Source organism: Hyposmocoma kahamanoa, unplaced genomic scaffold, assembly GCF_003589595.1.
Source record: "Hyposmocoma kahamanoa isolate Upper Pololo Valley unplaced genomic scaffold, ASM358959v1 65, whole genome shotgun sequence".
Taxonomy (NCBI): domain Eukaryota; kingdom Metazoa; phylum Arthropoda; class Insecta; order Lepidoptera; family Cosmopterigidae; genus Hyposmocoma; species Hyposmocoma kahamanoa.
Window position 1 is genome coordinate 15,680,879 of NW_020653853.1, and position 12,661 is coordinate 15,693,539.

At 32.9% G+C, this 12,661-nt stretch overlaps 2 protein-coding genes across 2 annotated transcripts in view; one reads left to right on the top strand and one right to left on the bottom strand.

Moving 5' to 3' along the window:
- The window catches only part of LOC113231323 (DNA-directed RNA polymerase, mitochondrial), a 22,509-nt gene extending 18,123 nt beyond the window's left edge, over positions 1-4,386 (bottom strand). Inside the window, exons 1-5 of the mRNA XM_026465602.1 lie at positions 4,242-4,386; positions 4,007-4,117; positions 3,361-3,925; positions 1,023-1,166; positions 399-573 (exon numbers count right to left, since the gene is read on the bottom strand). Coding sequence (XP_026321387.1) covers positions 399-573; positions 1,023-1,166; positions 3,361-3,925; positions 4,007-4,117; positions 4,242-4,386 — 1,140 coding nt within the window. The remainder of the gene's footprint in view (positions 1-398; positions 574-1,022; positions 1,167-3,360; positions 3,926-4,006; positions 4,118-4,241) is intronic.
- Positions 4,387-4,831: 445 nt separating this feature from the next.
- The window catches only part of LOC113231540, a 41,052-nt gene continuing 33,222 nt past the window's right edge, over positions 4,832-12,661 (top strand). Inside the window, exons 1-8 of the mRNA XM_026465862.1 lie at positions 4,832-4,853; positions 4,921-5,002; positions 5,261-5,348; positions 5,790-5,892; positions 7,375-7,456; positions 7,543-7,639; positions 10,618-10,828; positions 11,702-11,783. Of these exons, the coding sequence (XP_026321647.1) occupies positions 4,832-4,853; positions 4,921-5,002; positions 5,261-5,348; positions 5,790-5,892; positions 7,375-7,456; positions 7,543-7,639; positions 10,618-10,828; positions 11,702-11,783 (767 nt within the window). The remainder of the gene's footprint in view (positions 4,854-4,920; positions 5,003-5,260; positions 5,349-5,789; positions 5,893-7,374; positions 7,457-7,542; positions 7,640-10,617; positions 10,829-11,701; positions 11,784-12,661) is intronic.

Consider the following 12,661-nt stretch of genomic DNA (forward strand, 5'->3'; position numbering starts at 1 on the left):
ATTATTAACTTGACTTTGATTAAATTTGTTTAAAAAAAAATTCAAGGTCTATTGAATCTCACTGTCTATTCACCATATTTATCATATATGGTTATCAACAACTTTGCAAAATTATTATTTTGTAGGAAATTACTATAATAATACCAGGAAATGTTTCATGTAAATTGAGTAAATCTGTTCTCACAAGTGTTATCACTTATCAGTCACACTAAGTATACAGCTTATCTTGTATACTAGTGTGATTACCCAATGGCCGATAACAACAAAATTTAGGTCACATATGCGAAAGTTGGTACTACTCAGTTAATTTCAAATAAATTTTATTATTGGTTAATATCATTAGTACTTTATATCAAGTTCAGAGTTTCTCTATACTGAATAAACGTAGTATTGCTTACCTCCTGTGTCATATTTAGTGAGCAAAGCAGCTGCAGATGTGCAGCCAGCAATCTGTGAAGAGCATCTGTTTTTCCAATCTTTTCGATGTCTTTGATATCGTGCTTCATGCTTATCTCTTGCCTAGCACGGCGTTTCTCTCGTTTTTCTTTCTTCTTTTTTTTTATTGCTAGCTTTCTGCAGCCAATGCGAATTGATAAAATAACCACAAAATTTTCCATATCGTCGTCTTAGAGTAAATAAGTACCTCAAATGTGATTTCTATGTAATTTTTCAGGACGAAGATAAAATGTGGTGTAAAATGTAGTAAACGCCATAATATTTGTAGTTAGGATCTTAATTAGTTAAATTATACCTCTTTCAGATACTATAATACCGTAATAATATATTTGAGCAAGAAGTTTATAACTTTTTCCCCAACAAAAATCAGTATAAACGAACTATGCAATATGAAAACGCCCTTGGTCTAACACAACACGTTTTATTATAACATAACAGGCTGTATATTAAAACATGTTTCTACTGCCCATGGCTCAACAATAGATTATGAGATGAAAAAAAAAAACAATCTGAGATAAATAACAATAAATAATTTGACATACATTTCGAACACAAGGAATACTTACGCTTTCTTGGTATTAAGGCTTTTGACAATAGGAGATGGTTCAACAGGTTCAAAATCTAATTCCTCTTTGGTCTCAGCAATTTCACTGTGCAATGTTGGGTCATCATAAATATCTTCTATGGCTGGATGGGCAATGCCTTGGGTTCTAGAATGACACAAAAACTATTAAGACTGTAATTGTATCACTTACAATAAACTTAGCAATATTTTTATTTCTAATAAGCATACCGGTATGTGACAAGCATAAAAATAAATGCTTTCCAGTAACTTTAAAAAATTAACATAAATTTATGGTCAATTTCTGTCTTCAGAGTTATAATCAACTCCTCTGTAACCGAATGGTTACCATGCCAGACTGCCACGCAGAGGTCCCAGGTTCGATTCCCGGGCCGGGAGGAATATTTGTATGGCCTACATTTATTTCTCTCGTGACTGGGTGTAATTTGTGGTCGTCCATGTGCGTGTCCATGGCATCCGCGACACAGGGTTTCCCTAGTGCGGGGCTATGTTGAGCGTGTGCGTTATTATTATTAAAATAAACCGATTTCCTTAATATGATCAGGTTTTCTTTGATTAGTTGAATGACTATAAGCGCCCAGTTACACGAGGAGAAAGATTTCGCGCGACCGCCGCGCGGTGCCCGCCCAGTTACCACGCCTTCATGTACATTAATGGCGAATCTGAATTCTGTTTACTAGGCAACAACATTTAAATTCCTCTGAATAATACAACCGCGCGGCCGCCGCTCGGCCGCGGACTCCGCTCGACGACTCACGCGGGACGCCGCGTAGACCAAATTCAAGTCGGGCTCGCCCGCGTGCCCGGTGTAGTGTATGCACATAATATACCATAGACATTAGACAATATAAGTTACACTGCAGCCCGCCGTTCTTGTATTACGACACTAGACAGTGGTGTGAGCGGACGTATCGTGCGTGTACTTGAAGTAAACACATGTTGTTTCATTGAGCTATCCTTGTACTAAGTAGCGTAAAGGCCACACCCGGTACGCTGATTTAAGTTAAAATGTAAAAGCTAAACAAATAGAGATTTTGCTATAACAGGTTAGACGCACGCGGTCTAGCTCGTCTCTCTATCGACGCTTTAGCCTGCTGCATGGCCATTTTCTATCTTTTGGGATCCATTCTGTGGTGGCCTTAGCCCAAAACTCGTCTGACATGTGGCCTAAAAGACTGGATCTTCGTGGTGTAAAACAGAGAGGTGGAGGAGCACATTTGCCCAGCAGTGGGACAGATGGCATTAAAAAAAATTGGTGAGAAGTAAAAACCTTAGATGTCAAACAGTAATGTACATATATATGTATATAAATATAGTGTATATACACTACAGAGCGTTTTAAAGAGAATGAGGCTCTCAATTAGACAATTAAAATAATTGTAAAAATCAAATATCATAGGAAATGAAACTATTTTTCCAGATTTAAATCGCGTACATTTGTTTTTTCAAACAAAAAACAAAGTTTGTTTGAAAGAACAAATATACGCGATTTAAATCCAGACAAATAGTTTCATTTCCTATGTGTAACAATCGCGAAAACCTAAGAACTCGAAATCAAATATCATATAAATAAAATATTTTAAATAAAAAACAAACAACAGTAAGATTTTATGTCTTTTACCATTGCTTGATTTTTAGCATTCTAAAGTAATCTTTGTAAAAACATCTAAATTCCAAAATATGGACTTACAGTTCTTCACGTCTCCTCTACACAAATTATAATAAATACTGCCTTTCACAGAACCAAATAAAAGACACTTGCACAAATGTATAATTACCACATACATATTTTGATTAGAAAGATACTGACAAAAGACAGTTATTCTCCAGTAGTTTTTATTACAAAGATTCAAACTCAAATCAAACAATTAAGAAATGCCCATAATTTATGCCTATACAAACTACACACCAAGCTTGGTAGTAAGAATATTCAGTATGAAGTTGCCAACCTGTATAACAATCTTCTGAAGCATATCAAAGAAATATACATCATTAAAAAAAAACTTTTGTTCAATGACTCTAAAGTTCCACATATAAAATACAATTCACCAGCATAGGCAATAATTGCTTTCAATTGTAACTCTCTAACTCTCCACATGGTTCCCTCGTTGTACGAATAAAATATTACTTATCATAGGTGTATGTCTAGCACTGTTATTTCAAAACATAAATTTTAAGACTATGCAACAGCATTGTGTAAATATGAATTTGTTCTTATATATTTATGTATTTCTCATTGTAATTGAATGTTTATATTTAGTTTTGAGAAATAAATGTCTTAAACTGTAATATAATGAACATTTTATTCATTTCATACTTACTGCATATTTGTTATATGGTTCATCAATTCTTGATCAAAACTATCTAAATTATTATCTATAAATAATTCTCTAAATACTGCATGTGGACTTTTTGGTAACGGGGAGAGCTCAAACTTTGTGTCTGTCAATTTTGGTGCTATCTCAAGGTCAAATTCTTGGTTAAGACCTTCATTGATTGCATATCTCAAGTCTTGCAGTCTCTGGTCATAGATTGTAGCTTTGCGGAAGTTGTAATAACTCTGTTTCACAGTATCTATGTATTGTTTAGTTTTAAATCTGTCATCAACACCAGTAACAGAATGATTTGTGTAAATTAAAGCACATTGGTCATCTTCTAGGAGTATTTCCTTAGCAGCTGGAGCAGCCTTCTTTAAAATCTTATCCTTAATTATTTGGAGAAGCTCAGGGTCTACTTCTTTAAGGACTGGTTTCTTGGCAGTGGTGTGTTTTGTTGTGAGCTGATGAAGTTGACCCAGGGATACTGGACTTATTGCTAATTTAGATAAATGCGAGGCCTTTAGCTTGCTTATAGACACCTTCATTTCCGTCATGGCCTTGTCTCCGACTGTAATATTAATTTAGGTTTCACAAATCTTGTTTACATACTCCTTCCAATAAAAGTAAACAACACAAACAATAAACATACCTTCAAGAAGTTCACCATATTTTTTGTAGTTCTTGTGCTTAGCTTTCTTTCGCGAGGATCTTAGGGCATTAGCCGTCCTCGTGGACTGGTGCCTCGTGAGCAAAAGGCTCTCTGGAAAGAGACCGAAAAGTTACGCAATTCAACTTGCAGGTTATATTTACTTACACCACACCGGTTACAATAGCTTTTATCTACTAAGTTCATAAGCCGACCTCCATTTTAAACTTATAAATACCTGTATACGGTTGACCTAGAAGAATTTTTCGGCAAAACGAACATTTTATTTCTGGATTCGAAGTTTTGTATGCACTATTCGAATGTAGTGAAAGACTATGAAAACTATTTTGATACAAATTCTTTGTCACTAAAAGGCGAAGCATTCTCTACTAATTAACTCAATGTTTCATGTAAAATTCTATAAAACATGCCGAAAACTGGAAAACCACGTGAAACTGAAGAACAGTCGCAAAACCAAAATAGCTTTGTTTGACAGTAGCTCTATGTTGTCTATTACAACTCGTGGTTGCCATTTTCCAATCGTTCATTTTGTGTATTTCGAATCAATACCACAGTTTACAGTAGATTCGAAATACATAAATTGTTGATTTTTACTTCTTATTCACTTAATGAATAAATCATTTATGGTTTGTTCTGTGTTGGTGTCACTGCTTGTCATTTGTTATCAAAGTGAATTGGTTGAGGACATCACATCATTTCTGTAATTTGTTAAATTATTTTTAAATTCCGTAATTAATTTATATAATTGTCTTGAGTGTTTTGTGAATTTATTCCTATATTACTACTTTTATAGTCTACACCGTGGCCATGGAAGAAAAGACATTTGTTTGTGAGTATAAAGTCCATTTTTTTTTATCATTTTTGCTTAAATTTGCTAATTTTCCTTATTATTTTAGGGACGCACGAGTTGAATTTAAGGCTATTGGATTTAAGATACGAGAATGATTTGCTGTTCAAAAAGAAAAAGCAACCTTGGAAGTAAGTTGTTAAGAAATTCTTAGAATTGTAGAGATGATATGCCAATGGTATAGGTATTGTTTACACACGTTGTCATTATAAGTGGAACGTTAGTTTGCATGTTTTCGTAAGATATTTGAATGAAGAAATTACATATTAATGCAAAAATAATTTTAAAAATCGTTTTGAAAAGGCAATAACAAACATAATGAGCTGTAAACAAATTACCTACGTAATATTGATTTCAGACTTATAGAATAAACGTTATCATGTTTACAGGGAATTTCGTCAAATTCTGCTGAACCAAGGATTTCCCGATGCAATGACCCTTAACCATGTGAGAAAGAAGTGGTCTTACATGTATGATGTAAGTTGTTTAAAAGTATTTTTTTCAATTGCTCTTTTCATTTATGAATCCAGTGCTACTGCACTTTATAATTGTGTCAATCAACAACTGTAGAATAATAATTGTCTTCAATAACTTTAGAATTAGACAGCCCAGACTCTTTGCACATAATCAAATGGCAAAAACTAGAATATGCCCATATAGCCAAGTTTGCCTGAAATTACAATATTATTTACATGCCTTTCATGTTTTTTCCTGTTATTAAGTTTAGGAAAAAAAACTATTTTTTGAGATCTAAATTGCATATATTTGTTTTTTCAAATTATCAACTTTGGGTCCCTCTACAGGTCCCATAGTCAGGGCTAACAGGGACAGTCAGCCTTTCATTTCCTATGTGTAACAATCATGAAAACCTAAGAACTCAATAAGTAAATGATTTCAATATTGTGTGGTTTCTTTCAGATGTACAAAATAGCGAAGAAATCAAAGAATAAGAGTTGGCCATATTACAAGCAGTTTGAGAAAATATTTGGTAAAACTAAGGTTCTGGATAAGTACAGTTCATGTAAGTAAATATCACAAACAATATTGCAACAAAATCAGTTTCATACTTAAAAAAAAAACTAAAAAATGGCAAAGCTGTTTTTGTGCATATCTTTATAAGCAAACAACAAATAACTTTCATATTACAAAAAGAGACACTAGAAAAATAAAAAGATTTCTCTTGTGTACATTTATAAGCAGACAACAAATAACTTTTACATTCTAAAAACAAACCACAAAAAAATAAAAAGGTTTCATGGTGCATATCTTATAAGCAGACAACAAAAAACTTTCAGAATCCAAAAAAAAAACCACTAGATAATTAAAAAGGTTCCTAGTATGTTAATCTTATGAACAGAGATTGGAATAGACAATTTTTTTTGTTTTAATAAAACTTCAAGGAAGTAATACACATAAAGTGGATACGTCACTATGAAATCTTGGAATTATTGAATAGTATTTTGCTCTGTATTTTTGATGTGTAACTAGCAATGCGTTGGCTAAATTTGAAAACCCTGTAAGACTGTTTTTGGACAAAATACCTGTTTTACTCTTTGAGCACATTATTGGGCAATTAACGCTCAAAATTTAATTTGTAGATCCTTTTCTGGTTATAAAATATAGATTGTCATATAATTATTTCTGGTAATTCTGTTTTTTGTGCCTCCTCAAAATTTCACATTAAGGTTTCACAGTAGGTTATATGAGGTTCACAAATTTAGCCAAAGATGACTTTACTATGGTAGTGTATTCGGAATAAAAGTTTTGTAATTCCAAGTAAAACTGTAACTATTTTGTATTTGCTCTTTGCTTTTTATTTTTGTATCATTCTGGGATTTCAGATGGAGGTAAAATTCACTCTAATTGTATAACTTGAAATTTATCTAGTTTGTTTTTGTTATTGATAAAATAAGTGTGCATTTGACCTTGTATCTCACTTGATGAAAAATGACAAAAACTGCAACGCACCTATATAATGCCTATTAGTTCTCGTCTTCAAAAGTTTAAATTTAATTTAGATAAATATACTATGCTTATTTCGGTCCCTGTTTATAAAACATCTCATAAATTCAATTGTTGAGTAAATTCTCCTGCTAATTTTGTTGTAGTTATTAAAATCTCTTTCTAGGGCATTTGACAAGAATCAATAAATAAATGAGATAAATGATAAAATTTCATTGGCATTATAAAATAATTATAAGTAGATAGTAAATATTAAGAAATCACGACTTGGTAGGCGCGGTAATACTTGTTTGTGACTTCATTATCTCAATGGCGTCATAAGTATCATTATTGTTTTGCTAAAAATGGGTGGAGTGTAACTACTGACTCTACCATTAATAACTGTGATGTTAGTTGAAATGGGGAAAACCGAATTTTTATTGAGTCCCTTTAAGCAATGAAAACTTTTAGTTTTATGATTTATATTGCTACACAATTTTAATGCTACTGTGTTTTTTTTTATATGTAAATAATAATAAAACCTAATAAATTTATTCAACAGGGTCAGACGAATGGAGGTTAAAGTTAATAACATGTATAACAGAGACTACAGTTTTGAAACTAGACTTTTACAACATGTGGAGGTATATGAATTTTATTTCCTGTAATTCATATTTTTTTTAAATGCGTATTTCAGTTTGTAATACTAAAATTAAACTATGTTTCACAGAACTGTTGAGAGAGCAATGAGATGTCAAGATTTGCCCCAAAATTGCTGCATACAAGACATTCAAGGACTATGGCATCACATAAGGATGACCTTTAATGTATGTCTTTTATTCCTAAGCAACAGTGTTACTTTTAACAAAAAAAATAAATTCCTGTGCAATTACGACCACAAAGACTACGACTTACGACCTTTTTTAGTGCGTAGCACCGCGCATAACCTGCCGCAAAATGCCGATTACGTTGTAAGAAGCGCCTTGCTCAAATCTGTAACCACCTTTATACTTTTATATTTGTATAACAAATAACAAAGCCACATATACATACATAAGTCTTATTTAAATAATATTAGTGTCAACGTTTAAATGCATACTCACAAAAGACATTCCAATGTTCTAAAGGACAGACATGGATTTTGTCACTCTCTTAGTTGAATGCAAATGCCCAGTGCTTAGACTCGATTTCAATGCAAATGCAGAGGTAGGAGGGAGTGTACAGTCACTTCGAAAATGGATTATTATATTTGAATTATAAATTATAAAATAATACCAATAGTATTTTGATTAATATAAAATTTATATTATAATTTTTAAGCTTGTTATAATTTTTTAATCCTTCGATCCAGCTGGATTCGAACCAACGTCTACCAGCAAATCAGACGCCACGCCAACTAAGCCACGGAACGAACTAGCGGACCTTACGAATTATTCTATGTGGTTGTTGCAGATCTTTGTTATTGGTTTTTAACGACTTTTTTGCCGTAGCGCCATCTGTGAGAAATCTATGAAAGCTTTTCTTCACTCAGCCAGGTACCTTTATAGCTACCAGCAGCTGACTACAGATGTCGTTTTAATAATTGTAATTTTTTGTTCGTTCCGTTGCTTAGTTTGCATAGCGGCTGGCATGGTTTGCTGGAAAACGTTGGTTCGAATTCAGCCAGATCGAAGGGACTTTTTCTTATTATTTGTTTGTTTTTAATTATTTGTATTAATAATTATAATTTATATTACTATAAAAAACCTTACACAGACAGACAAATATGCAATTTGACTAGTGCCAAATATGATTAATGTCTAAATATAACTAAAAATATATACATGTAGTATTTTGTACGTAACTTTTTTTAAGTCAGTTTTCCAAAAATAGTACCTACTTTCCAAAGTATGTTACTTTATTATTGAAGATGGGAATTGGCACTAAATGCTCCATATTATGAATGCACTATCGGCGTACATTATCGACATAACATTATTGCTGATATTCGTACTAAAAGCTTCTTCCTACTCTCAGATTACAAAACAATAGGCAGATGGAGCATACGCAAGAAACGAAGTGAAGCCACTTTTCATTTATTGTGTGCGTGACAACTAGGACTGTAGATACGCGCATTTGTGTGCGTGTAAGATTGCCAGATGCTTCGAAAAAACTCCCGTATTTTTGTCTGTTGCTTTCTATAATACTGTTACAAACTGGAAATGTTATTTTGCAATATAGGTACTTAAGTGGTATTAGGATATCAGACAAATTATATGCAATATAAGTTAATATTTAATTGTTATTATTTGATTTACATCACACAAAGGAAAGAATATTTTATTAAGACATTTTAAATTGGAACACTTTGATAGTGCTAATTTTTATTTTATTTATAATACTACCGTTTCGTGTCTATACATCGTGCATTCGTTTCTAATTTTGATATGTAGAGCAATCTGACCATCAAATATTTTTCTATTATTTTTTTTTAAATTAACTTTATAATCAATTCAATAGCATTGACGATTATGTTCTAATTTGACTAAAATTGTTTGTTTATGACATGTGTACACAAAAGTGAAAGTTCTCTGTATCTATACTGCCCTCGGAACGAAAAAAGGCACAACTGCTAAAGTACGCATAGCTGTGCCTTTTTTTCGTTACGAGGGCAGTATAGGGCTAAAATTTTAGCTGTTTTTGAACATTTTCTTTTATGTTACATTATGGCCACTCGAGATGGGTTTGAGAATAATTTAGGTAAATCTGAGTTAGGTACCTAAAACAATTTTGGATCGTTGTAATTGGACCATTCTGTGTGTATATGCATGCATTATTTAATTTCTATAAAAAAGCACGAATTATTCGATGGGCCTATCACTCATGCATATTTACATAATTTAAGGAAACTCATTTCGATATAAACTGGCAACACATACGAATTTATGTCGAGGTTTTGTGTTCCGAGTGAATCTCAAAAAATATCTGGTAAATAAATTACAAAACATTTAAATTAACAATAGTTCCCTGTGAACAGATATTCCATCTTATTTTCTTTGTTTTTGTGAACAACTTTTACAATGTTTTACAAGACGGCATTTTTAAACATAAAATAACTAATTACTCGTGACGTGCAAACAGTGTGACGCTGAACTTAGTACTGACGCGAGTTTGTATTCGCTTTTGAATTTGTATTTGCTTTGATGGCTTCATTTTCGTGTTCGGCGCGCTCCATCTGCCTATGTTTTGTAATCTGAGTTACTACTATCACAGATAACATGACAAAAATAACTATACAGAGTGGTCAAACAAAATCGATATAAGGCCTGGATGGATTGGTGAACTCTTAGCAAAAATAGATAATAAATACTTTGAAATAGAGAAACCGGTACTTTAATGCACATAGCGGCATATTTAGTGGAACGAAAACATAGTGAGATTATAAAATAGTAACGTTTATATCTAAATAAATACGAAGTATATATAAAGTTGCAATTAAATAATCATCTTTTAAACATCGATTTAGTAGTTTTACTCAAAGTTTATTGAAAGAAATCGAAGTTAAACAAAATGTATATTATCGAGTTCTTAGGTTTTCGCGATTGTTATACATAGGAAATGAAACCATTTTCCCGGATTTAAATCGCGTACATTTGTTTTTTCAAACAAACCGACGTTTCGGGCCCTTTACAGGTTCCATGGTCACGGTTGACTCAACGGTCAACCGTGACCGATTTAAGTATTACTACGTTAAGTATTAATACGATTTAAGTAGTCTTCCGCGAAATGTGCCGATGTGTGTATTAATAAATTTGTCTGTTTACAGAGGAAACACCGGATGAAACAAAAGAAGGGCATAGAATCGTCAGACTGGCCTCTCTATGGCGCGGTGCTAGAGTATTACACCAAAAACGACCCAAAGTATCTCATAAAGGTGGAGACCGAAACGGGAGTAGAGTACAGACAACGCAAGACTAGCAACAATTATGTGTTTAAAAATAGAGATGATACCGATGTTATTGAAGAGGAGTTTCAGTGTGAGTATAGAAATCATTTTTGTGTGTTCTGTTACATAGTAAATTAGGCACTGTTAAGTTAACTGAGGCAGAGAAATGTTACAAAAAACATTTGATTATAAATCACAGGACCATATAACGGGTACGTTTATAGCTTTAAGAACAAATTGCAGATGGATTCATAACATGAATTTTCATATGGAACAATATTTTGGTTCATTACTATACATAAACAACTACAAAGCGAAATATCTTGAAGGGCTGAGGTCGCCCCCCAAAATCTTCAGTAAGCCCAAGAAGATGCTAAGATTCCTGGAGGAGCTCACATGGCACGAGTAGGACTTTGCGCCATCCATACGCAAAGTAAACACTACGACGCAACGTCGAGTTGAGCCACGTTATACTATAGTAAATAAAACATTTTAACGGATTTACCGTATACGGTGGGCTACATCTATACATAATAGTATATAAGCATTGTGTACAAAATTTGTCATTGTTTAAAATTGACCTTAAGTTATGTACAATCTTGCAGTTGCTAAGTGTAACTTCTCTGTTCAGTAGCCTGATTAACTAATTGATTGGGAACGTGAAAATCGTTTTAAAGCTTTTATTAATTAATGTTACAAGTTACCTTTTTGAGAGACTAGTATCATAATTCGATGGCGGAAATTTGGAATGTCGTAAGGGACATTTTGTCCTAAGGGAAATTTTGACCTTACGACAAAATATTCCTTACGACATTTCAAATGTCCACAGTCGCATAAAGAAAAAAACATTTATTTATCTTGTATACATCTTATAATGATTTAAACTTATCGTAGTTTTATTATTTTTATTGTAATCCAAAATTTGGAAATACGCATTATTATATGTATAAACGTTTTATTTTAGGGTCCAAGGATATCACGGAGACATTCATACAGATCAGGTTACAAAACGATTGGCTGTTCAGGGAGAGAAAGTGGGCATGGAAGTAAGTTGTGAATTATTGTAATTATTATTAACTTCCTATTAACTGAGATTGATATAAACGTAAAGCTTATACCAGTTGAAAAAAAGTTATTCCGCATTCAAATTACATTCCCTATGCAAGCTCCATAATCTTCCACCATCTTTATTTCATAGGTAGTAAATTGCACTCGGGGTTGCCTTTTGTAAATAAACTTTTGGATACATTTATCATTTACAAGATTTACATCAAATACGATAAATAAATAAATATTATACAACATAACATACGTGGTTCTGATCGCAAAGTAAGTAACTAAAGCACTTATGATATGGAAATCGAAAACAATGACAGTACAACAAACACCCAGACCCGAGACAATATAGAAAGCTGGTTTCCAACCCGGCAGGGAATCCAACCAGGGACCTTAGAGATAGTGGCACCTTGAAAAGCGGTGTGAAAAATCTCTCGCAGTTGAAATCAAATAATCTTTGTTTCATAGGTACGAAAATTATATTTGAAATTGTCATACTGATTAAACTCTACCGCTCATTCATAAGGCAGATTCCCTTAAGAAGAATGATCAAGAAACTCTAGGGGTTGCTCTTTGTAAATATTTATCATTACAACATTTAATTTAAACATCTTAGATCGAGAACACCTGAAAGAGCTAAACGGGTTACTATCACGGATTTTTGACATCCAAGTGCGCAGAAGTTTTATAATAACCTATAGTATAAGGTTTTTGTTTCACAATAGTTTTACTCATCGTAAATGGCAAATTTTGAATATCAATCGGAATCTTATTATAGAAACGTATACATTGCTCCTTAAATGAATTTGAGGCTTTATGAAGACGACTGTCAAGAAAGTCTCGTCGTCACAATCAGATCAATACAACC